This window comes from Drosophila ficusphila, unplaced genomic scaffold, assembly GCF_018152265.1.
Source record: "Drosophila ficusphila isolate 14025-0441.05 unplaced genomic scaffold, ASM1815226v1 contig_791, whole genome shotgun sequence".
NCBI classification, from domain to species: Eukaryota; Metazoa; Arthropoda; class Insecta; order Diptera; family Drosophilidae; genus Drosophila; species Drosophila ficusphila.
Window position 1 is genome coordinate 12,716,799 of NW_025064737.1, and position 23,057 is coordinate 12,739,855.

Sequence of the window (23,057 nt, forward strand, 5' to 3'; positions counted from 1 at the left end):
TATTGCTATGCTCATCTCTCTCAACTTTTATGATAAGTTTCAAATAAAATATGTTGGATCTTACTAAGTTTGAAATAAAAATGTAATACACGATTTATAAGCAAATATTATCCTTACTTGTATCAACCCAATTTTCTATTCTAGTTCACCAAGGATTACAATTACAGATTCAACGACTTTCAACGACAAAATCAAGACTAGCGGAATTATTTGGAACTAACTGTCTTTTCCGAACTCCTCTAGGTGGCGATAGACACTTTGAGTTTTAAATATAACTTTCTTTGAAAAGTTGATAGAAATCAAAAAGTCAAATCAATCTTTATTGATGTTCTACCAAATTTTTTTATATTTAATAATTATAAATATAATAATTAAAAAAATATCATATTGCCGATATTTCATGGTTGTTGACAACTCTATGTGCAAACATATGTGATGTGCCATCTCTAATCTTGCATAATTTTAAAAACATATTTTTACAAGTATTAAAACTGCTATGAAACGGAGCTACCGGGCGTTGATACGCCAGGTGCGACTGGCCTCAACCACTGCCTCCAAAGGAGCAACCTCCAATCCTTCATCAGTTTCCTCCAGTGAGGCAAGTGGAATAAAACCGGAGCCGGCAGCACGTGCAACATTTCTGGAGAGAATTCAACGGGGACCCGGCTTCCAAGATTTCTTTGCAGTCAAACCTGCTTCCAGGCTAAAAATAAATGAAGAGGAGCACGTGGACACCAGTGTGCCGTACCTAAGCTCTATTGATTTCAATGGTAATGGCAGAAAGGTGCACTTTGAGGTCTACGGATGTCAGATGAACACCAACGACACAGAAGTCGTTTGGAGTATACTTCAGCAAAATGGCTATTTGAGATGTCAGCAGCCGGAGGAAGCCGATGTTATTATGCTGATAACCTGTGCAATTCGTGATGGAGCAGAAACGAGGATCTGGAACAGATTGAAACACCTGCGGGCCATGAAAAACAAGCGCAGCTCAAGGAGGCATCCTCTCCAGCTAACTCTGCTCGGTTGCATGGCGGAACGGCTGAAGGAGAAGCTGCTGGATCAGGAGCAATGTGTGGATGTGATTGCCGGACCGGATAGCTACAAGGATCTGCCCCGACTGCTGGCCATATCGCGGCATTATGGCAACTCGGCCATCAATGTGCTCCTCTCGCTGGACGAAACCTATGCGGATGTTATGCCCGTGCGGTTGAACTCGGAATCGCCAACAGCATTTGTGTCCATTATGCGAGGGTGTGACAATATGTGCACCTACTGCATAGTACCCTTCACCCGCGGACGCGAGCGTTCTCGACCTCTGGATTCGATTGTTGCTGAGGTTAAAGCTTTGGAGGAGCAGGGCGTAAAGGAGGTCACCCTGTTGGGCCAGAATGTCAACTCTTACAGAGATAAAAGTGCTCAGGAGGCACAGGAATCCCTGAAAGCTTCCACCGTTCCTGGTTTTAAAACTGTTTACAAGCCCAAAACTGGTGGGACTTCCTTTGCCGAGTTACTACGAGCTGTAGCTCAAGCTGTTCCCGAAATGCGCATCCGTTTTACCTCCCCGCATCCCAAGGATTTCTCCGACGAAGTGTTGAGAGTTATAAGAGATCACCCGAATGTGTGCAAGCAACTCCACTTACCAGCACAATCAGGAAACACCCAGGTTCTTGAGAGGATGCGGCGAGGTTACAGCAGAGAGGCTTATCTGGAACTTGTCCAGCACATCAGGCAGTTTCTGCCCAACGTGGGACTATCCAGCGATTTCATCTGTGGTTTTTGCGGCGAAACGGAGGAGGAGTTCCAGGATACAGTGTCCCTCATCCAACAAGTGCAGTACAACGTGGCTTACTTATTTGCCTACAGCATGCGAGAAAAGACCGCTGCCCATCGACGCTACAAGGATGACGTGCCCCTTAATGTGAAGAACGAGCGACTGGTGCGCATGGTACAGGCTTTCCGAGAAGGAGCCACTCAGCTGCACCGTAAAATGGAGGGACAGAAGCAGCTCATCCTCATCGAGGGCAAAAGCAAGAGGTCAGATGAACACTGGTTCGGCCGCAATGATGCCAACATCAAAGTGATTGTTCCTGCGACAGAATTGCCCTCCGGGAACGATCAAGGATCACGAAGTTGCTTTGGAGTAGGTGATTTTGTAACTGTTCGCATTGATGAATCCAATTCCCAGGTGCTAAAGGGCACTCCCCTCGAGTTGAGCAGCATAACCGACTTTCACAATAGACAGATTTTACAATAAAACGAACTTTAATCGTACCTAGTTTTGTGTTGTTCCTAGAATTACGTTTCCATTGCAGAGGACTCCTCCTTTTTGTCAGCTATCGCCTCGCTTCTACCATGATACTTGGCTATTTGGCTGCGGTAGAACTGAAAGATCTCCACACTGGCCGCCCGGCAAAGACATTCAATGTCGTTAAACTGGGCTATTTTGAAGGCTCCCTTTGTCTGCACGAGCAGAAGGTCTCCGTCAACGGAATCAAAGGCAAAGGTAAAGCTGGCGCGCTGATGGAGTGTTTCACTTTGGTCTGGATCAAGCACGTACTCGCCCTGTTCATTGATGATGCAGTGAACGGCAGCAAAGCTGTATTTTAGGGGCAGGCCACCAATAAGCATGGCAAAACATGCGGAATTTATGGCACACGCATCGATCTATATATATATATAAGGATGATCATTATTATAAAACTTAGATATAAGGAAAGTTATGGTTCATACGCTGCCACGATCCTCCAGCTCCTGGATCTGAACAGACATCTTGGAACGCGGATAAGTTTCGGCCAGGAGCGCCAAATCCAAGACATCTCGAATGGCCGCCTCGCGTATCCGTTCCTTCACCTGAGGAAGACCCGCTTTCGGGCGGTAGTTGCAATCCAGATAGCTGCCATCTATGCTAAGGTTTTGGGTCTTCACCTCGATTGGACCAAGAACAGCAGCTATAACCACTGTGGCACCTGAAATTGATACAATTTTAGCCGGTCTTGTGGGAATCCAAGTCAAGAGCATAAACATACCTTGGCTGTACATCACAGAACCATCACAGCGGGACAAAGGATTGAACTCGCAGTGCATCTGGCGCAGCTTCTCTTTTTCCACGTCCTGTTTAGCAGGTAAATTCATATTGCTTTTTAGTACTTTAATAGTTTTTTATAAAAACAACGTGCGTTCCCGCTCCTTGTTATTTTTTCGCCTGGGGCTGCCAGACTTTGAAAGTATCAGTCTGGCAGCGCCTTTTTGTCACCATGGTGCCAGACTTCTCGTATATTATTAGTCTGACAACGCCGAAAAGGATTTCCAAACAGTTTGGCGGGAAAAATTTCCTTTTCAAACTTTAATGTTTTTAATACCGGCTCTAAGCATAATAAAATTTTTAGAAGAACGAAAGAAACCGCTAAAAGATACAATTGTAGAAGTTCACCCAATAAACAAGCTCTAATTACCGTTATAAAATGAGGTACGTTATAGGTATGATTACACGATCTGTGGCGTTTCTTGGCGCTTTCAAGGGAGCCACACTGATACCAAGTCTACAAAACGTATATAACAGGAAAGGGAAGTCGTAATTCCTCAAACAAAATAAATTCGTTAAAGCTGTAAAGTTAGAAACTTCACTAGAATGCCTGGTGAGTTTTGAAAAATAAAAGATACTCAAGAGTATTTTAATAAAGTCAAATTTCTGCAGGGTCAAATCCATTTGCCAAGTTCCAGAAGACCTTTTCTCAGCATGGAACATTATACAAGTATTTCGATTTGGCTGCTATTGATAGCAAATACAGTGAGCAGTTTGTTTACAAATTTAGTTCTACGATTGAGAAATACAGGGATGAGAACATATTAAATTAAGCCCGGTCTGTAAACTGTGTAGCGTTTGCGATTCGTGAAGGTCATACACCAACAAAACAAAACAAATCTTAATATTCATAAGAGTGTAGTATAGTTTAGGAAGTCTAATTGGTTATGACCTACGTTAACATGAAAACAAATACAAAATGTTGATCAAGGCGGTCAAAATCATTCGTTAAATTGTAAATAAATATTTTTTAAAGTTTCCTTTAAGCATATTTTATATCTGTAATATGATCTCTTAAAATATTATCTCCCAATTAAAAACAACCAGCTAATTTAACCAATTAAAAAAAAAGTAGTGTACTTAGATGCTTAAAACCTTTGATAAAAGTTCAAAAATAGGTTGTCTCTTATCATAAATGCTGAAGTACAAAAGCTAAATTAGTTTATCTCCTAAAAGAAGTATTGACTGATAGAACAAGTATTTACCCATCATGGAATCCTCCATTCATGAGTTTTTGATAAGAACTCCTGGGGCACTCAAGGTATTTCGGCCACGCTTATCACTTATCAGTTCAAAAAGTGACGTCGTCGCTTAAGATTGAATATATTTAATTGAAGTAGTAAAACTTTCCTTCGATAATCGAACTGATTAGGGGTCGGGGTTGCCTCGTGGGTGATGCGTGCTCTCGTTAGACTGGTGAAATAAAAAAAAGGTGTGTATTTATAGATGAACTGCCCTATTCTATCCGAGTGCTTTTGGAGTCAGCGGTGCGCAACTGTGACAACTTCCATGTTTTGGAGAAAGATGTGCAGAGCATCCTGAACTGGTCCCCGGCCATCAAGCAAGGAGCCAATGATGTGGAGGTGTCCTTCAAGCCATCCCGTGTGGTTCTGCATGTGAGAAAAGGATTCTCCATTTTAGGGATCTTATATAATTTAGTGAAAATATTATTAGGATTACACTGGAGTTCCTGCCATGGTGGATATTGCTGCCATGCGAGATGCTGTTTTGAAATTGGGCGGTAATCCCGAGAAAGTAAACCCTATTTGCCCCTCGGTAATGGTCATCGATCATTCTTTGCCGGTGGAGTTTGCCCGTTCCGCTGAAGCCATGACCAAGAACTTGGCTGTGGAATTCCAGAGGAACAAGGAACGTTTTACTTTCCTCAAGGTAATTGTTTTTTAGTTACGTTACAATATTATTCCTTTAAAAATACTTAAATTCCATTTTAAGTGGGCTGCCAAAGCCTTCGACAACATGTTGTGTGTTCCACCTGGCTCAGGAATCATCCATCAAATCAATTTGGAATACTTGGCCCATGTTGTCATCGAAGAGGATAATTCCGATGGTTCAAAGACTTTGTATCCCGACAGTGTGGTGGGCACTGATTCCCACACCACGATGATCAACGGACTGGGAGTTTTGGGCTGGGGAGTTGGTGGCATCGAAGCAGAAGCCGTGATGCTTGGACAATCAATTTCCATGCTGCTGCCCGAGGTTGGAGGGAAAACTCAACCCTCTGGTTACCTCCACCGATTTGGTACTTACGATTACCAACCATCTACGTAAACTGGGAGTGGTGGGCAAGTTCGTGGAGTTCTACGGACCTGGAGTCGCGGAATTGAGCATTGCAGATAGGGCGACCATCAGCAACATGTGTCCTGAATATGGAGCCACTGTGGGTTACTTCCCCATCGATGAGAACACCCTCAGTTACTTGAAGTTGTCGAGTAAGTATTTACTCAAACTATTAATTGACATAAATAATTAAACTACCTTTATTATAAAGATCGCTCGGAGAAGAAAATATCTATTATTCGTGAGTACTTGAAGACCACTCGGCAGTTCCGCAATTTCGATGACCAAACTGAAGATCCCAAATTCACACAGGTTTGTAGAAATATTTTCTAATCTTAACATTGCATTTATAATTTTGATCATGTTTAATAGAATGTCTCTTTGGATCTGGCCACGGTGGTTTCGTCTGTTTCTGGTCCCAAGCGACCACACGATCGCGTTTCCGTTTCCGACATGGCAGAAGATTTCAAATCTTGCCTGTCCAGTCCAGTAAGTTTGTTTAATATATTACAATCAGATTTCAACAAGTATCTATATCTATTTACTTCATTTAAGGTGGGTTTCAAGGGCTTTGCAATCACCCCAGAGGCACTGAAGGATGTTGGAGAACTGAAGTGGGAGGACGGCAAGACCTACAATCTGCATCACGGATCCGTGGTCCTTGCAGCCATTACATCCTGCACGAACACCTCGAATCCCTCGGTGATGTTGGGTGCTGGTCTCTTGGCCAAGAACGCAGTGGAAAAGGGACTCGAAGTTTTGCCCTATATCAAGACATCCTTGTCGCCTGGATCTGGAGTGGTGACCTACTACCTCGAAGAATCTGGTGTGATTCCCTACCTGGAGAAGTTGGGTTTTAATATTGTGGGTTACGGATGCATGACCTGCATTGGAAACTCAGGACCCCTTCACGAAAAAGTGGTAAACGCCATTGAGGACAATAATCTTGTGTGCGCAGGAGTTCTCTCCGGAAACAGGAACTTCGAGGGGCGCATTCATCCGAATACCCGTGCCAATTATTTGGCCAATCCTCTGTTGGTCATCGCATATGCCATCGCAGGACGAGTGGATATTGATTTCGAGAAGGAACCTTTGGGAAAGGATGCCGATGGAAACAGTGTGTTCCTGCGCGATATTTGGCCAACACGATCGGAGATTCAGGAATGTGAAAATAAACATATTATTCCTGCTATGTACCAGAATACCTACAGTAAGTACTACTATAGTATATATGTTCATGGTTATATATTTTTATTAATTTGTATCCAGGCAAGATTGATCAGGGAACCCCTGAATGGCAGTCGTTGCAGATCCCAGATAGCAAACTATTTTCCTGGGATCCCGAGTCCACCTACCTCAAGGGTCCTCCCTTTATCGATGGCATGACCCGCGATGTTCCCAAACTGAAGAATATCGAAAACGCTCGTTGTTTGTTGTTGCTGGGTGACTTTACCACCACGGACCACATATCTCCAGCTGGAGCGATAGCCAGGAACTCTCCGGCCGCTCGTTACCTTGCCGACCATAATGTTACTCCTCGGGATTTCAATACCTATGGAACTCGACGTGGTCACGATGGCGTCATGTCGCGAGGAGCCTTTGGCAACATTCGCTTGGTAAACAAGTTGATTTCGAAGACAGGACCGCGCACTTTGCACATTCCCAGCCAGGAGGAACTGCCCGTGTTCGATGCTGCCCAAAAGTACCGCGAGGAGGGCACTCCTCTGGTTCTGATCGCTGGCAAGGATTATGGCAGTGGAAGCTCGAGGGATTAGGCCGCCAAGGGTCCTTGTCTGTTGGGAATTAAGGCCATCATTGCGGAGTCCTACGAACGAATCCATCGATCCAACCTGGTGGGCATGGGCGTTATTCCTTTGCAGTTCTTGCCTGGTCAAAATGCTGAGACTTTAAAGCTCAATGGTCATGAGGTTTACAATATTATTCTGCCGGAAAGTGGATTGAAACCTGGTCAGAAAATCAAGGTTAAGGTAAGTAGCCGTTTCAATAAATAAGTATATTGTACTTAACATTAAATAATATCAATTAATTTTTTTTCAGGCTGACGACACTGTCTTTGAAGCTATTCTTCGTTTTGATACCGATGTGGACATAACCTACTACAGGAACGGAGGTATCCTCAACTACATGGTTCGCAAGTTGTTGGCCTAAATGTTATCTTTGCATTTATGTGCATTTATTTGTTGTATATTGTAAATGAAACTGAATTAAATAGAAAAATCTTTGTGATGCAGCACTAACATAAAAAATATCGTATTCTATTGAATAACTTCTTATAAAACCGCTTAAAGTATAGTATGTTCTTTTCAAACGTAAATTTAAAAATGCGCGCTAAAGAAATACTCCCCCGATCCGAGTGGCGATGTGGGTTGCCATCGCTAGCTATCGATATATACCGAAAGCTGACCAGTTCTCCTACTCGACTTCAGTTTCTTGCTTTGCTCGTCCGGAATAAGTTCAGTAAAGTGTCCCGAAAAGATGTCAGGTAGGTTACCACTCCGGACCGCCAGTTCTTGGATCCCTTAGAGTGTATACCTCCCAAATCCTTGGGCTTATATAACGACATTGTTCTACTGCAGGCGCCAATCCCTTCGCTCAGTTCGAGAAAACTTTCTCCCAGGCCGGCACAACTTACAAGTACTTTGACCTCGCCTCCATCGACAGCAAGTATGGTAAGTGCATCTGAGAAAGGCTCCAAAAAGTGGGAGTGTCTGTCGACGTGGTAACAGATAGGTTTTTAACTAGGCAGCAAATATGCAGAGCTAAATTGGGAACTAAAAGAGAGCACCTGTTGAAGTTGGAGTTTGACCCCAAGAAAAAAAGAAAATAAAACCAAGTGAACACCTTAATTTGCAAGTCAGGCGGTGTCAATTGGAAGGTGATCCGGTGCTCCCATAGATTTAAGTAGGTTTTCGTTAGTTTTTTCTATAATATATAGCTAGTGAAGCTCGTCTCGCACCGAAAGCGAAAGTTATCACCGGTGATTGCTTAATAATGGGGCTCGTCTACCGGTGATAACGACTCGCTTGCCTCCCAATTTCGTTTCCATTTTTATTTCTATATACTGCGTGCCCACTTATCAGCGGATTAAAACTACGAACATCTGCTGTTTTGGGGTCGTGGTTCGCGGTTCCCGAAATATCTCCAGATCAGTGGAATGTTTTCGTTGGGGCGGCGCGTGTCCGAAAATCATGACTCTGAGGTGAGGGCTTTTCCAATGGCTACCACTTTATAAGTAGTACTATCTATCTGTCCCATCGAGTGCTGGGCAAACGCAATCAACCTGTGATAACAACCTACCTCCAATCTCCAACTACCATGGAAACAATATAGGTTGGAATAATTTCATGTTTTTATTTTGGAATTAAAAGCCAAAAAAATGTTAGTTTCAATTACCATCTTTTAACGTTTAATGTTTAAATAATCTATTATTTTATATTTCTATATACAGGTTTAGGTCAGTTGTATAATAATTAAGTTCTTATCACGAAGATACGAAAACGTGATTTTCCATTTTTATTTCATTATGACTTGGCAAAGCCTGTTAAACAATATAATTAAAAGGAAGTTTAAATAAACCTCAAGCATTTTTATGATTGATAGTATTTTTAGTTGTATTTGCGTAATTGTGTTTTTTTCCAAATGAGTTCTGTCCAACCATTTAATATCAGTAAGAGTTCTGTCTATCTATCTAGCATAATTATTTAGTTAAGGGAGGTTTTACTGTAGTTTTTGTAGAAGAAATGTTCTTGAATAACACTTTAAATTTACCACTTGCAGATCAGCTGCCATACTCGATCCGAGTGCTCTTGGAGTCGGCGGTGCGTAACTGCGATAACTTCCATATCCTGGAGAAGGATGTGCAGAGCATCCTGGGCTGGTCACCTGCCCTCAAGCAGGGATCCAACGATGTGGAGGTGTCCTTCAAGCCAGCCCGTGTGATCCTGCAGGTGAGTTTTAAAAGGAAAACCCTTAGCAATTTTATATAAATTTGATTTATATTTAATACAATTTTTTTATAGGACTTTACTGGAGTGCCTGCTGTGGTGGACTTTGCTGCCATGCGTGATGCTGTTTTGGACCTGGGCGGCGATCCCGAGAAGATCAATCCCATCTGTCCCGCCGACCTGGTCATCGATCACTCTGTTCAGGTGGACTTTGCCAGGACTCCAGACGCTCTCACCAAGAACCAAACCCTGGAATTTGAGCGCAACAAGGAGCGATTCACCTTCCTGAAGGTAAGGTTTCCTAAACAACCTGATCAATTGTTATTTTACTGATTGGTTTTTATACTTAGTGGGGAGCCAAGGCCTTCAACAACATGCTGATCGTGCCTCCTGGCTCTGGAATCGTGCACCAGGTGAATCTGGAGTACTTGGCCCGCGTGGTGTTCGAAAACGACACCACCGATGGCTCCAAGATCCTGTATCCCGACAGTGTGGTGGGCACTGATTCCCACACCACGATGATCAATGGACTAGGAGTTTTGGGCTGGGGAGTTGGTGGCATCGAAGCTGAAGCAGTGATGCTGGGACAATCCATTTCCATGCTGCTGCCCGAGGTTATTGGCTACAAGTTGGTGGGAAAACTGAGTCCGCTGGTCACCTCCACCGATTTGGTGCTGACCATTACCAAGCACCTCCGTCAGTTGGGAGTTGTGGGCAAGTTCGTGGAGTTCTACGGACCTGGAGTGGCGGAACTCAGTATTGCGGATAGGGCGACCATCAGCAACATGTGTCCTGAATACGGAGCCACTGTGGGTTACTTCCCAATCGATGAGAACACTTTGGGTTACATGAAGCAAACCAGTAAGGCAAATCTTTAAACTATCTAAAAAATGTTTATAATGTTTTTATTTAAAAAACCTCTTTCAGATCGCTCTGAGAAAAAGATCGACATCATTCGTCAGTATCTGAAGGCAACTCAGCAGTTGCGCAATTATGCTGATGAGTCGCAAGATCCCAAATTCACTCAGGTTGGTTTATCACATTTTACCAATTTTAGCTTTTAATAAAACGTTAAATTTTTGTAGAGCATTACCTTGGATTTGGCCACAGTGGTCACCTCAGTTTCGGGTCCCAAACGTCCTCATGATCGCGTTTCCGTATCCGACATGCCAGAGGATTTCAAGTCCTGCTTGTCCAACCCAGTAAGTTCTAACCTTTCATATAAGTTTAAAAATTTAATCAATTAATAAATAATTTGTCCCTTACCTCAGGTTGGCTTTAAGGGCTTCGCCATTGCTCCGGAGGCTCAGGCTGCCTCTGGTGAATTCCAGTGGGACGATGGCAAGACCTACAAGTTGCAACATGGATCCGTTGTAATTGCAGCCATCACTTCCTGCACAAACACCTCGAATCCTTCGGTGATGCTGGGTGCAGGTCTGCTGGCCAAGAAGGCTGTGGAGAAGGGCTTGAGCATCCTGCCCTACATCAAGACCTCTTTGTCTCCTGGCTCCGGAGTGGTTACCTATTACCTGAAGGAATCCGGAGTGATTCCCTATCTGGAGAAGCTGGGCTTCGATATTGTGGGTTACGGATGCATGACTTGCATTGGTAACTCCGGTCCCCTGGAGGAGAATGTGGTGAACACCATCGAGAAGAACGGTTTGGTCTGCGCGGGTGTTCTCTCCGGAAACAGGAACTTCGAGGGTCGCATTCACCCGAATACCCGTGCCAATTATTTGGCCAGTCCTCTATTGGTCATTGCATATGCCATCGCAGGACGCGTGGACATTGACTTCGAGAAGGAACCTCTGGGAGTGGATGCCAACGGCAAGAATGTGTTCCTGCAGGACATCTGGCCCACGCGAACGGAGATCCAGGAGGTGGAGAACAAGCACGTGATTCCCGCCATGTTCCAGGAGGTGTACAGTAAGTACTCCTTTTTCTTTCTCCCTGTATGAATTATTTAAAGAAGTTCTTCATTCTCAGGCAAGATTGAACTGGGCTCCCAGGACTGGCAGACCCTGCAGGTGTCCGAGGGCAAGCTCTTCTCGTGGAGCGCCGACTCCACCTACATCAAGCGTCCTCCCTTCTTCGAGGGCATGACCCGTGATCTTCCCAAGCTGCAGAGCATCCAGAAGGCGCGCTGTCTGCTCTTCCTGGGCGATTCCGTGACCACGGATCACATTTCGCCCGCTGGTTCCATTGCCAGGACCTCGCCGGCTGCCCGTTTCCTTGCCGAGAGGAACATCACGCCGCGTGACTTCAACTCCTACGGATCGCGACGTGGCAACGATGCCATCATGTCGCGCGGAACCTTTGCCAACATTCGGTTGGTCAACAAACTGGTGGCGAAGACCGGTCCGCGCACCGTGCACATTCCCAGCCAGGAGGAGCTGGACATCTTCGATGCCGCCGAGCGGTACAGGGAGGAGGGCACTCCCCTGGTTCTGGTGGTGGGCAAGGACTACGGCAGCGGCAGCTCCAGGGACTGGGCCGCCAAGGGTCCCTTCCTGCTGGGCGTGAAGGCGGTGATTGCCGAGTCCTACGAGCGCATCCATCGCTCCAATCTGGTGGGCATGGGCATCATCCCCCTGCAGTTCCTTCCTGGTCAGAGTGCCGAGACCCTGAATCTGACTGGTCGCGAGGTGTACAACATTGCTCTGCCGGAGAGTGGATTGAAGCCGGGTCAGAAGATCCAAGTGGAGGTAAGTTATCGAATCTACTTATTCCTGATCTGTAATATAATTCTTTCATATCCAATTTTAAGGCTGATGGCACCATCTTCGAGACCATTCTGCGATTCGATACCGAGGTGGACATCACCTACTACAAGAACGGCGGCATCCTGAACTACATGATCCGCAAGATGCTCGCCTAAGCACATCATTTTATCTTGTTCTTATTTGTATATTCCACATGCATTTCTACACTGTAAATTGTAGTTCCCTAAGCTTTTCATTTGTGGCGGTGCTTCCCCAAACCTGGTCAAACCAATAAAATAAGACTTAAATCTTGGTAATTAAATAACAAATATTCTGTAATAATATAGTTTTTTTTAATATCAAGAGTAACTTTTCCTGGGATTTAATTTGGCTAGAACAAAACTTCGATTTTCGTTTAACGATATTCATTTGTTTAAACTTACATGTTCAGAGAGAATCTTATCCAAGACAGCAAAGCTATTCTTTTAATTTTTCAGGATACATTGAAGATTTGTATTCCGTTGAACAAATTTCGCTCTCATGAGATAAACAAAGCCCAGTGATGCTTGGAATGTGACAAAACTGAACTGTGTGTATCCCATAAATTGAAACCGTGGATCCTTCATCCCTGCAGGATCAATTCAAATCAAACAGATATTCACACTCGAATCTAGGCTGCTTACAAAAGAGCTATCTAAAAGAAACAGCAACTGTGATATGTGAAATAATCTTGGGTAAAATCACGGCTACTATTTCCTTAGATAACTCGATATAAATACAGGACGCGTTCGGGTTTCCGATTCAATGCTGCACAAATGAGTTCCACTGGGTTCTTCAAAAGGGGTAAATGTGGATACCAAACGCGACACGTACTATTCCAGAACTAAAACCTGAGAGTTGGCCATCCAGCTCTTATAAGCACCGTCGCGTTCAATGGCCGCTGCCAGCGCATCAGGTTTCCTGCTCGATGGTTGATCGCGGATCGTCGATCGGTTCTGGCCCGAATTTCCATTGCCAAAATTCGCTGATCGCTGCAATTGGCTCACTGTTTTGCTGGCATGCTCGACATTTTTATGCCGAATTACCAAAAATTGTGGAGCCCGCTCCGCGATTCTTTGTGGCTGCACTTTGTTCGGCTTCTAAAAACCCGGCGCACTGAACCCAACGTCGGTGGTGGGATCGGCTATATCGGGGGTTGCGGTGGGGTTTCGGGTGGCTTCCGCAAACGAATTGACCCACAATTATGTGTGAGGGGTCAATGAACACTCAATCACGTTGCCGGGTTTTGGAGCACGTATATTTTGGGTCACCTGCGGCCTCTGTTTTGGGTTAATATATAGCTGATTTTGTTTTACATCACCTCAATTTTATGGGGAAGAAAAAAGTCGATTTCGAACTACTACTTATGGTAGTTAATATTCAAAATTTATTAACGTTCTTGCCCTTGTAAGCAAAGATAATTCTAACAAGTAATCACAAATCTTAATATTTATGTGTCTCCCAACAAATAAAGCAATTTTTCAACATTGTGCACATTATGTATATTTGAATAAACCGCCTTTTTGGCAGTTGTAATCGATAACTTGGCGCCAACTGGTAAGGATCCTCACTAATTCTAGCGGGTTTTATTATGCTAAAGGATCTTTGCTAACCTTTGTCCTAAGATCCTTGCCCATTAGCACAGACATCACCCACGATGGCGACAATCTTAGCTACCCGCGGTGTTTTTTAAGGCATAAATTAGTACTTTACACGAGCCGGATGAAATTTTGGAGTGTGGTCACACCAAGATAGAAATTTTATTGCAAAAAGTCGGTTTATTTATAACAAAAAACCCGAAAATGCTGTAATTCTGGAAGCCTCAGGCAGAGGAAAAAAAAAGCCTAAGACCGATGAAAGCCACTGGCTTAGCTCAGCCGATGAAGAGGCGCTAGGACGAAGGACTCAGCCACTTTTCGGCCGCAATAGTGACCGACTTTCAGGAGGCGAGTCAGTAGGAGGAATAAATTAAGTCTGATTTTTAGCGATCTGGAATATGGAGACTGACTACCAAAACTACGTGGAGTCCCTGTCGGGAGTGTCCTCCGACGAGGACGACTTCTCCACGGTGGACAGCTCGGACGAGTCCTCCGAGGAGCCGACTCCCACGCCATCGTCCGGCCCAAGGACACGAAATCTGGTGCAGATGCTCTACGACAGGGAGGTGGGTTTCAGGGTCATTCTATACCTATATCTGGTGTCTATAGTACCCAAAGGTAGCAGTAAAAAAGGGCACGATAAAATACTCGAAAAGGAGGTCAAATTTGTAGTTCAAGGTCTTCAGCAAGTTAAGAGAAATATCAAAATGATATATACCCAGTAAAAATCAATCGAAGGTACAAAGGTGCCTATAGTATAGCTTATATTATTGGATATATGTATGGGTAGTATAACCGACAGGAATTAGGAAGGCATGCGCAAGACTTCCATATAAATTGTAAACATACATATCATTATTTGCTATAGGATGAGTAAATATTGGAATGCAAGGCATTATAATAAATTACCCGCAAAAACTGTTTTCTTGTCATTAAGAGATCTAAGTTGTCACATTAAAGAGACTAAAAGTCGGTCAAACAGTCAAGTAAACATATTAATTTCGTTCTATTTAAAACAACTAGAGCTTCTTAAATAAGTTTTGCTGCTCTCTGGGAGATTCAAATTTACTAATTTAGATTATACCCAATCACACTACCACAATTCAATCTTTTGTAACATGATATTGTATTTATTATACCCCAGCGCACTGGGTTCTTCTCAGGCTCCCCGCGGGCTGGCCAAAAGCAACAGCTTCCTTACGACAGGGTGCCAAATAGGTTAAAGCTATACCTCAAAGATGTGCTGGCCAGCAGTTTGATGGAGGGGTAAGGTATTTTCCTTTTAAAATCAACTATCTTTAACACGAATATCCTTATAGGCACATATTCATGGGACTAACTTCCTGCGGCCAATACATGCTTAGTCATCGCGTGGTGTGCAACGACAGCTCCTCAGTCAATCACTACTCCTTCAACATGGGCTATAAGTATACGTAGGTGTCCGATTAATATGAAAAGAAAGAAGGATCAGCTTTTTAATATTTATTTGTTCCTTATAGACTATACTTCTGGCTGTTCCAACCCAACAAGAGACTGCGCTACTTTTTCTCGCGTCGCCTCTTCGATGATCACATGGTGGACAACACAAAGACTGTAAGCATGACGCAGTGGAAGAACGCGCAGCACCAGATCCTAGTTGTACATGGGGCTGCCACGGAGGAGGGCGAGGACAGCTATATTACATATGTTAAAGTTCCTAAATTGGGTTGTTTGGAGTGCAAGAAACTTAACGACGACGGTCCATGTAAGTGTTAATAAGTTATTTTTAAAAACTAAAATACATTTTGTAAACCACTAGATTCCTTTTACAATTCACACTGCCTGAACTGCCACTTAACCGTGCACACAAAATACTCCTCAACGGAAACGGATCCGGTATTCGAGCCGAAGATCAATCTTCTTTGCCCGGAGCGCATTTTGATCATCTCGAATGGGTTTATGCACATGCTGCGCATCGATATGGACACGCCGGTCGTGACATCGGGCAGCAACTTCTTGCCGCAACAAAGCCTCATCTTGCCCAGCTTGCAAGGGCAGTCGCAATCGCAGTCCTTCTTGCTTCCGAGAACTATGATTCCGAGCGAGGAGGATCGCTCTTCGGCTGCCGGATCGGAGGCGGGATCCGCCAACGAACAGAGCGTGGTTGCCCGCATCATAGCAGATTTTAGCGACATTGAAAGTGAACACTCACAGCGCTCCAGTCAGCAGAGCAATAACCATAACATAAACAACAACGAAGTGCAAGGCGGGGCCAATGTTTGCTGTTCACCAAAGGCATATGAGAAGCTAATCTTTACACCGCACTGCAGTCCCACTGTGGTCACGGGTTTGAATAGTATGAGTCTACCGGACACCACTCTACCGGTCACAAAACCTCTTGCCAATGAAGCTAGTCCGCCAAGGAGGCGCAATCAGCGAATAGTGACAAAGTTCCGCAATGGCATTACTACTATAGACTTACAGGTGAGTTAATCTTTAATTGGTTTATTAAAGGAACTATATATATAATTATCCCTCATTACAGACCCCGCCCAGTTCCAGTTCCATGACGGATAAATCGAATGCCTATGAATTCTCGGAGGACAACGAGAAGTACGAGAAGATCTCCACGTTTCGCAAGCGACGTTTGGCTGAGAAGAAGTACGAGTTCTCGGAGGACAACTCGGAGAATATAATACCCTTTACCAAGGTGCGATTGGCGGGTCGTGCCTTCAATGCCACAACTGCCAGTTCCTCAGCTCCTCGCAGCTTCCATCGGTTCTCGCCCACGGCGCACTTCTTTCACAACTCGCCCTGCGCCTCGCCTTCCTCTTCGCCACATCCCTCGCAGCCGGCACAGACGCCCCCTCATCTGGGATTCCGTTCACCGCCGTCCAGTTCCATGCTGATGCGTTCCCCCAGTCGCAATGCCAATTCGGCCCCGCTCTTTAATCAAAAATCACCGCCTTTGTCGCAGGCCACACAGCAAATGCTCAGCTACAAGCCAGTGGGTCCGCTCGGAGCTCTCTCTCCGCTCCAGGTGTCCCTGGCCAAGCGATTTGAGATTGGCGGTTCCATGTCTCCAAACGCTGGAATGTCGTTTTTGTCGCCACGTCGCGATGAGCCAAGAATTGTAGAGATGCCAGTGCAGGGCGGTGTGATGCCGGAAAAACCAGTGTGCACCAAAAAGCTAAGACGACGCTATGTGGAAGAGGATGATGCGACCTCCGTGATTACTAGTGAAGAAGGTATGCTATTATTTTCATAATAATATGGAAAATATGGTTAATAATTGGCTTTAATTTTCAGACGACTGCATATCGCCTGGCTATCACACCTCGCTGCCAATGGAGGTTCACGGTTCCTGTTACTCGGAGATGCAGATGATCTCACAAGCTTCGTATCAACGGCTGCGCTGCAACAGCGTGGTGATCACCCAGCACTCTTTCGATCTGGAGACTTTCACGTATTATGTGATCAGTATGCTGTGCCAGAAGAACCAGAAGATCTACAACGTGTTCTACGACTGGGCCTACGAGGTAATCAGCGTGTGTCCACTCAGTCAGACGATCGGCTGCATGCTGATGGCCCAGTTTTCTGCGCGGGATCAGGCAATGGCTATTTGCCTGCATTGCACTGGACGGATGGACTGTGCGTTCCACAAAAGGCAGTACGAGTGCCGCATCCTGTTCACATGGAACATGGAGACAGGGCAGTGGCAGGTGCTCGACTATGGCGAACTAAGGGAGGTGCACGAGCAGTTTAGTCCATTAAAACGGCTGGGAAAAGCGCGACTGACGTTCGCCCAGATGGCTAAGAAGATGGGACAGGAAATGGCCGCAGGTCTGGGACTCAACCTGCCCGATTACACCTCCAATCTCCGCGTGCTCACCTCGGACATTCGAAAGTCCAAGATGTACATCAGCGATCTCGACAACATGGTGGAGTTCCACTTGAAGCGCACAAATCATGAGACGCTATGAGCACATTGTTAACTGGAATTATTTCTTTGCTCTGCTTAATACATCTTTCACGTTAGCGGATACAATTAATTTGACCAGCGTTATTAGTTCATAAAACTCGCTAAGGTTGCGTTCATCTAGTTCAGTTCTAAACACAAACAACGTGTGCTGTATTTAGTCTTAGTTAACTTTACCTTCATTAGTGCAACGAAACGCTTTTTCAAAAGGTTGAAACGCGTCCTAATTTCGACTGAAGTCATTTAAGTAAACTACAATCTAGTTTTAAGACCCATTGCTCATACTTACACAGAATACTACATACATATACTTTTGATATTCGAGACTTCGATTCAACTATTAACTATAATATTAGTTAGCAAAACCTTTCAATCTTCGGTACTATTAATTTAAGTATCGATTTAGTTAGTGGCAACCCCCGATTAAAAGGGCGTGTCGAAAATATACAATTGTAATCCATCTAAGAAATTATATTTCAAGATAAAATTAAACCTTAGAAATATATTTCAAGATAATCATCAAGTGTCGAGTCCTTAAATGACTAATAAGTTTACTCTCCTTAATTTCTCATTTCCACTGCGCCTAGTTGCTCCGAATCCTGAGGTCGGCTTGTACTGGTAAAGTCTGTAGTTGTACTTTCCATGCTTTGGATGCTGAAAAGGGATTAAGTGCATGATAACTACTTAAAGATAAATATTGCCAGGCAACCTACCGCTTTCGAATCGATTGGATCATTTCCTGATTGCAAAATGTAACCATAAATATTATCATTCCCTGACTGCAGTTCAAAATGTCGTTTATCAAGATCACCGGCCTGCAAACTTCCTCCATCTCGCATATAAAGGCAATGATTTCGAGGAACCAACTTCCGCCCATGATGATAAACAGTCGGAGGTAGATGCGATAACTGAAAAACAAAGCAATTAGTACGCTTTATCAAAGAAAGTATGTTGCTGTGTACTTGGCTCGGTTCCTCGACTTTCTCTGCCGTTCGCTTTTATTTAACACTTGCTGGTTGGTCTTGTTCTCACAATAAATGTATCTGGTTGTGAGGAAAAACAGCACTGCGTTGATAACTATCAGAATCGCCAACGGGGAGTAAAAATAAAACATTGCCGACCATGCATTGGCTAAAGAAAGTAATTACTTTATGAGTAACATTTGTTACAATGATTTGTATTATGTTTTAACTTACTATATATCCAGCATGAATATTTTCCCACATTTGGATTGTATGGATTAGCTGATGTTGTCTGCACATTTAGATCTATCACAAATATTAAGAAAGTTAAAAGCCCCGCAGAACCCCACACCATAACATTGTAATTAAAGAAACCGCTCTTTTTGTTGTTGTAGAAATCCTGAAATTTTTTCATCGCGAATCTTCTCCAAACATCGAAACTGATGACAGAAAGCCACAGGAAAGTGGCCATCGCTGTGAAATAGCCAGCATATCCTGGAATCCAGTATTTTTATTAGTTTTTAGATATTTATTTAAAAAATAAGATTCGCTTACCGGTGAGATAGCAAATGGGTTTGCCAAGTTCAAATACTCCAAACATACTGATGACATTCAGCAAAAAAGTTAAAGCCAAGCAGGTGAAGTAGAGATTGCAGCATTTGCCATGAAGAGATCTGAATTTTGGCAGCCACAAGTAGGCCGCGATCGTTATGGCCATAAAGAACACGGAACAGGATTTTACTGTAATAGGAAATCAATTCTCGGTAACCATTTTTTACAATTTTCAAAACCCACCATATGCCATTGTCATGGGCGCCTTAATTACGCAGTTAAAGGCCACAATTAGGGTGTGATTCCCCTTGGTACTCGACAAATTGGGTTGCAAGCAATATTCCTGTTTTGATAAATGGATTTGATCGTAGTGCCGAAATAGGGATCCATTCTAAAAATATATTTTTGTATAGAAAATTATATTACGTATAAGAAAGTCTTATGCTTAATAACAACCCACCTCGAACAGAGACCACTGATCACTCTCGTTGCTCTCGGTATCCAGTATATAATGCTTTTCACAAGGAAGTGGAAGCTCTTGCTGCACAATCATCTCATTCAACACGTGTTTCTGCTTTACTTTTCCATCAACTTGCGTTATGTTTAAGGTGTAATCGTAGGTGAGGTTCCCGTTTATATGCCTCGAGCACTTATTGCCATCCATTATCCTTTTGTGATGACAACAGAAACGAATGCAAGACTTCAATTTGCACACACATCCGCGGATGTGATTCGCTACCGAAAACCGATCACCATCATAATCGATCTCGTAGTCATATTCTCCTGTGAGACTTGCGGGAATATAAACATCTTGGAACTTGTAAGATCCATCCGAAAACCTTTCACTCTCCGTTAAATCAACTGTATCAAAAAAATTACAGCCCGGAATATCCTCAGACTGGATGTTGAACACAAAAACACTTAAGAGTATGAACTTAATAATAATTTTTTCCATTGGAATAATTTTATTTTCTCCGATCTACCGACTTTATAAAGCAACAGCAAAACATACAATAAAAGAGCGACCATTTACATTATCGCTTTGTGCTCCAACTGGTTTAAGAAGAAATGTGAGAACCTGCACTATTAAGCCTTCGGAATAAAAATAGCCTTCTTATCCAATCACAAACTCAAATGTTGAAAGGAAAAATCTTTAAAGGGACGCGATAAATTATTATGTATATGCTTATATGTACATAACTAACCGGTTTAGTTCTTTGTAAAATCAAGGATACTTGAGTTTACTATTGATATCAGTTAAGGCAGCTAGCTTCGGGAGAGCCGAAGCTTATATTCCCTCGCAGTCTTCACAAATGTCAAGCAAAATGCTTAGAAGCTAAACAAGGAGTAATAACGATTTGCTAATATTGATTGATAATAATATTACCTATTGATGCAGTTTGTTAGGGAATTAGTGTACAAACTTTTTGAACTATGTATGTTATAATACCCTTTGCAAGGGTATAAAAACATAATGCGTATTTAAAATGTGGAAATATACATTTATTATGCAGCTTGTTTCCAAACAAATTTTATTCAAAGAAAATTTTATAAATAGGCGAAAATACATTTTTACTTCACTGGATCCATCAGATGACAATCTTGCGTTATTGTGCAAGTGTCAAAATCAAAGCCTCTGTTCCGTTTTGAAAAAAGTCTAATACAAAATAATTTTGAAAGCCATTATATTTTGTCAATAGCAAAACTTACCGATCCCGGATGTTTTTAAGCAACTCCTTGTTGCAAACTGTAACCATAAATATTATAATGCCCTGACTGCAGTTTATAATTTCGTTCAAAAGGATTAAAGGAGCTAATATGTTGTCCATTTCACATATAAAAGCAACTACTTCCAAAAACCAACAACCACCCATGATGATGAACAGATAAATATAAAGGGTGAAACTAAAAAGGAGAAACATTATTCAGTATAATATTAAAAAATAAAAACATAATACTCATACTTTGTTCGGTTTCTTGACTTTTCTTTTTCCTCGAAGTGTCCAAGAATTTTCCTTTGGTTGCTCTCCTCATAAATATGTTTGACCGTTAAAATAAACATTGTAAGGTTGAACAAAATTAATATGGAGATCGGAGTATATAGGTAGATCATTGCGGACCAGCCTTCAGCTAGAAAGCAAAAGCGATTTAGTACATATCAATTGCAAATGTGATGGATGAGTAATAAACTTACTCATGATCCAGCAGGAATACACGCCGACCGCTGGCACACAACTATTATTAATGTCTCCAGAAAATGGGAAACATATATCAACAAGAACAATAACTAAGGTTAAGATGCCGGCAGTACTCCAAACGATTAGATTATAATTAAAAAAAGCCTTTCCAATGTTTCTAGTACGTTCATGAAACCGATGCAAACCGAATCTACTGCAGAGATCAAAACTGATCACCGACAGCCAAAGAAATGTGGCAATTACTGCATAGTATCCGGCGTAACCTGAAAGTTGTTCAAAATTTGTAGGATACAGAATTACTTATTATAACAATAAAAAATTACCGTTCATAAGACACATAAATCTTGTCTCAAATATTCCAAACGAACTTAATACATTGAGGATAAAGGAAATCATAAGACAGGTGAAATAGAGACTGCAACACATTCCATGGATGTTGTGAAACATTGGTAGCCACAAGTAGACTGCTATTGTCAAGGCGATAAACACAACGGACACTAATTTTACTGAAAAAATATAATTTAAATAGAATTCTCTCAAAACTCTAGTTCTCTTACCATAGGCCATGGTCATTGGGGGTTCTATGATACAATTATAGGGTACAATGGAATAGTTTTCGCCGGTTTCCGACTTCCAAGGCTGAAAGCAGTAATCTTGCTTTAAGAGGAAAGCATTATCGTAATGTCGTAACAGAGTTCCATTCTGAAAAGTTGAAGTGTTAAATTTAAATAAGTTGTTGTTATGTAAATTCATTTTTGTTAATCCACTTAACCTCAAAAAGTGTCCACTTATCGTCTTTGTTCTGTTGATCATCAAGAGGATAATGGGTATTACAAGGCATTGGAAGCTCATGCTGGACAATCATTTCATTGAGAATATGTCTTTTCACTTCTGTTCCATTAGAAAGTGTTATGTTTAGAGCGTAACTATATGATAGCTCTTCGTTTATAACATGGGAACAGCTCTTATCACTCATTAATTTATTGTGATGGCAACAGAATCGAATACACGGCCTTAACTTGCAAGCACATCCTCTGAAGTGGTTAGGATATGAAATTCTGCTTCCATCGTCGAGGATCGTAAAATTATACTCTCCTGTAAGGCCAGCAGGAATAATGAGGTCCTCGTATTTATAGGATCCATTCTCGAATCTTATTGTATTTGTTAGGTCTACCGTATCAAAGAAATCACAGTCTAAAATATCAGCAGCAACTCCAACCAAAAATAAACTCCATACACAACACCAATTTAAAGCTCCTGTCATTTCGAACGGCTAAAATATTTAAGCTGACTTCTCCGCTTGACCACTTTAAGCAGACTAACTTGTTTTGCAAGCCAATTTTATTTTCTTTGAGGCGATATCACGTGATTCGACCATTTATATCCGAGGAAATTCCAAAACATTCCGACGCCGACAAGTGACTCCTTGACACAAAGATAAAATCAAGCCGAGAGGGACTGTTTACGTCATCTGCTGCAACGTCAGATATAAAAATCTATACCTCGATTTACATCAACTAGACTGCCTTGAGAATAATCAAGAAAAAACAATACCCTGAGAAAAATATTTAAAACGCTTGCAATTTCTGCAGTTACCACATTTAAACAATCATCACGATAGTCTTAATCCCAGATTAAGATTTTCCCTAAGTGCACAAACCTCTTTACGTTTTTTATCCATTTTTCTGCACGAAAATAAA

At 42.6% G+C, this 23,057-nt stretch overlaps 7 protein-coding genes across 7 annotated transcripts; 4 read left to right on the forward strand and 3 right to left on the reverse strand.

Annotated features, from left to right (window-relative positions):
• The first annotated feature begins 440 nt into the window (after positions 1-440).
• On the forward strand, positions 441-2,274 carry LOC108087363 (CDK5RAP1-like protein). Its single transcript, XM_017184703.1, has one exon. It carries the CDS (start codon positions 497-499, stop codon positions 2,255-2,257), a length of 1,761 nt encoding a protein of 586 aa, XP_017040192.1. The 5' UTR covers positions 441-496; the 3' UTR covers positions 2,258-2,274.
• Positions 2,247-3,210, reverse strand: LOC108087364 (exosome complex component RRP46). Its single transcript, XM_017184704.1, has 3 exons — positions 3,030-3,210; positions 2,734-2,969; positions 2,247-2,667 (listed from the first exon to the last, which is right to left on the reverse strand). The coding sequence occupies exons 1-3, from the start codon at positions 3,133-3,135 to the stop codon at positions 2,299-2,301; spliced, it is 711 nt and encodes a 236-aa protein (XP_017040193.1). The 5' UTR covers positions 3,136-3,210; the 3' UTR covers positions 2,247-2,298.
• A 338-nt stretch (positions 3,211-3,548) lies between these two features.
• LOC108087080 (cytoplasmic aconitate hydratase) lies at positions 3,549-7,637 on the forward strand. The gene is given in 11 exon segments (XM_017184260.2): positions 3,549-3,638; positions 3,698-3,790; positions 4,532-4,701; positions 4,760-4,975; positions 5,039-5,298; positions 5,300-5,535; positions 5,595-5,695; positions 5,756-5,872; positions 5,939-6,593; positions 6,653-7,371; positions 7,442-7,637. Coding segments are annotated over 11 exon segments (2,685 nt in total). The 5' UTR covers positions 3,549-3,631; the 3' UTR covers positions 7,553-7,637.
• An 88-nt stretch (positions 7,638-7,725) lies between these two features.
• Positions 7,726-12,389, forward strand: LOC108087321 (cytoplasmic aconitate hydratase-like). Its single transcript, XM_017184651.2, has 11 exons — positions 7,726-7,765; positions 7,812-7,886; positions 7,981-8,073; positions 9,182-9,351; positions 9,424-9,639; positions 9,699-10,209; positions 10,276-10,376; positions 10,434-10,550; positions 10,620-11,274; positions 11,335-12,053; positions 12,116-12,389. Exons 1-11 carry the CDS (start codon positions 7,726-7,728, stop codon positions 12,224-12,226), a joined length of 2,808 nt encoding a protein of 935 aa, XP_017040140.2. The 3' UTR covers positions 12,227-12,389.
• A 1,430-nt stretch (positions 12,390-13,819) lies between these two features.
• On the forward strand, positions 13,820-18,168 carry LOC108087324. The gene is made up of 7 exons (XM_017184655.2): positions 13,820-14,253; positions 14,832-14,953; positions 15,007-15,120; positions 15,187-15,431; positions 15,486-16,150; positions 16,212-16,914; positions 16,976-18,168. The coding sequence occupies exons 1-7, from the start codon at positions 14,086-14,088 to the stop codon at positions 17,647-17,649; spliced, it is 2,691 nt and encodes an 896-aa protein (XP_017040144.1). The 5' UTR covers positions 13,820-14,085; the 3' UTR covers positions 17,650-18,168.
• Positions 18,169-18,177: 9 nt separating this feature from the next.
• On the reverse strand, positions 18,178-20,114 carry LOC108087070 (probable G-protein coupled receptor Mth-like 11). The gene is made up of 7 exons (XM_017184245.2): positions 19,620-20,114; positions 19,403-19,550; positions 19,163-19,348; positions 18,842-19,102; positions 18,608-18,776; positions 18,359-18,553; positions 18,178-18,299 (listed from the first exon to the last, which is right to left on the reverse strand). Exons 1-7 carry the CDS (start codon positions 20,112-20,114, stop codon positions 18,206-18,208), a joined length of 1,548 nt encoding a protein of 515 aa, XP_017039734.1. The 3' UTR covers positions 18,178-18,205.
• A 617-nt stretch (positions 20,115-20,731) lies between these two features.
• On the reverse strand, positions 20,732-22,649 carry LOC108087069 (probable G-protein coupled receptor Mth-like 11). Its single transcript, XM_017184243.1, has 7 exons — positions 22,310-22,649; positions 21,915-22,014; positions 21,681-21,863; positions 21,354-21,620; positions 21,124-21,289; positions 20,870-21,064; positions 20,732-20,816 (listed from the first exon to the last, which is right to left on the reverse strand). The coding sequence occupies exons 1-7, from the start codon at positions 22,619-22,621 to the stop codon at positions 20,732-20,734; spliced, it is 1,308 nt and encodes a 435-aa protein (XP_017039732.1). The 5' UTR covers positions 22,622-22,649.
• Positions 22,650-23,057: the final 408 nt, after the last annotated feature.